The sequence below is a fragment of the Cebus imitator genome, unplaced genomic scaffold (assembly GCF_001604975.1).
Source record: "Cebus imitator isolate Cc_AM_T3 unplaced genomic scaffold, Cebus_imitator-1.0 Scaffold283, whole genome shotgun sequence".
Lineage (NCBI taxonomy): Eukaryota > Metazoa > Chordata > Mammalia > Primates > Cebidae > Cebus > Cebus imitator.
The window spans coordinates 2,977,095-2,978,409 of record NW_016107598.1 but is presented as its reverse complement, the minus strand read 5'-3'; the positions used below and the strand labels follow the sequence as shown (position 1 = coordinate 2,978,409).

General features: G+C 35.5%; 1 protein-coding gene across 1 annotated transcript in view; it reads left to right on the top strand.

Annotated features, from left to right (window-relative positions):
* Positions 1-1,048, top strand: part of CSN1S1 (casein alpha s1) — a 12,592-nt gene extending 11,544 nt beyond the window's left edge. Inside the window, exon 8 of the mRNA XM_037728914.1 lies at positions 902-1,048. Within this exon, the coding sequence (XP_037584842.1) occupies positions 902-1,048 (147 nt within the window). The remainder of the gene's footprint in view (positions 1-901) is intronic.
* The last annotated feature ends 267 nt before the right edge of the window (positions 1,049-1,315 follow it).

The window sequence follows — 1,315 nt, the reverse complement described above, 5'->3', positions numbered from 1 at the left end:
TCTCTCTCTCTCTCTCTCTCTCTCTCTCTCTCTCTCTGTCTCTCTCTCTCTCTGTGTCTCTTTCTCTCTATCTCTCTATTAAGGAGCATGGCCAGCTCAAGCTCTATCTTGAGGTGAGTTAAAAATATCTTAAAAAATAATCCAAATGTCATATTTGTTTTAATCTTTACATAGGCAACTGTCCATAGCAAAACTTGAAATGCTTTTAAGGTTTTTCCTCATTCCAGCAAAGAACATTCACCTAAATATGTAGAGAATTATATCAAACTGTTTCTAAGTACAATGCAATTATTGGTACATAAAAACAATTAAGTGTAATCTTATAAATCAATAGAGGCCACTATTCCAAAATTATATAAAGGAAAACAGTTTGGGCTCCAAAACTCTACTGTTTGAAAAGAACACTAGGCTTGGAATTGAATTATTTTCTTTCTATTCCTGGCATTTCTGAAAGTCAGCTATATTGACCCTGGGTATAGGGCCTGTCCTTTGACCCCTGTGGCTTTAAAGAAAATTATAGATCAAAATGCCAAAAATATCTATGAGTTTTTAAAGTAAATAATTGTGAAATGTAGGCTACTACTCTCTTCTGGGCTCTGATAAGTGAACGTGTGAGTAATGTGGGTTCTTGGAGTTCAGTTTTAAATAGCGTCCTTTAAAAAGCAATTTACTCATTGCCCCTCAGGCACCTTAAAAGGGCACCTACTGAAAGTTTCTTCAACATGGTTCACCATAGAAGATTTTAATTTCTTCTTTTCCCTCACAGAGTAATCATTTTTTGTGATGCTAACAGGCTTCTTGGAAATGAATGAAATGTATTAATATTTTTCAGAGACTGAAAACAGCAATCACTCATACACTGTTCCTTTTCTAATGTCTTTCCCTCTAGCCTTTCCAACAGCTCAGCCAACTTGCTGCCTACCCCTATGCTGTTTGGTACTATCCACAGATCCGGCAGAATCTTCCTTTCCCACCATTTTCCGACATCTCCAGTCCCATCATCCCTGAGAATTATGAAAAAACTAATGTCATGCTGCAGTGGTGGTAAGTTCATTTAAATTACTGCATCTTGAAATTCTACCAAAGGAAATAAAATAGCCTAGAGGTAATACCATAAGAACAGATTTAGATTAAACATGGCAAATCAACACCTACTGCAAAGGACTAATATTCTCTCAAATCAAAAATTGGTAATATTTTCTGTCACCTGTAGCTAATACTCACCAATTTCTTAGTAACATGTGGAAGAGCATTATCTATTCTATAAGTGAAATTCATTCTAATGAGGGGAGAAAACAACTTCTTTTCAAGTTAA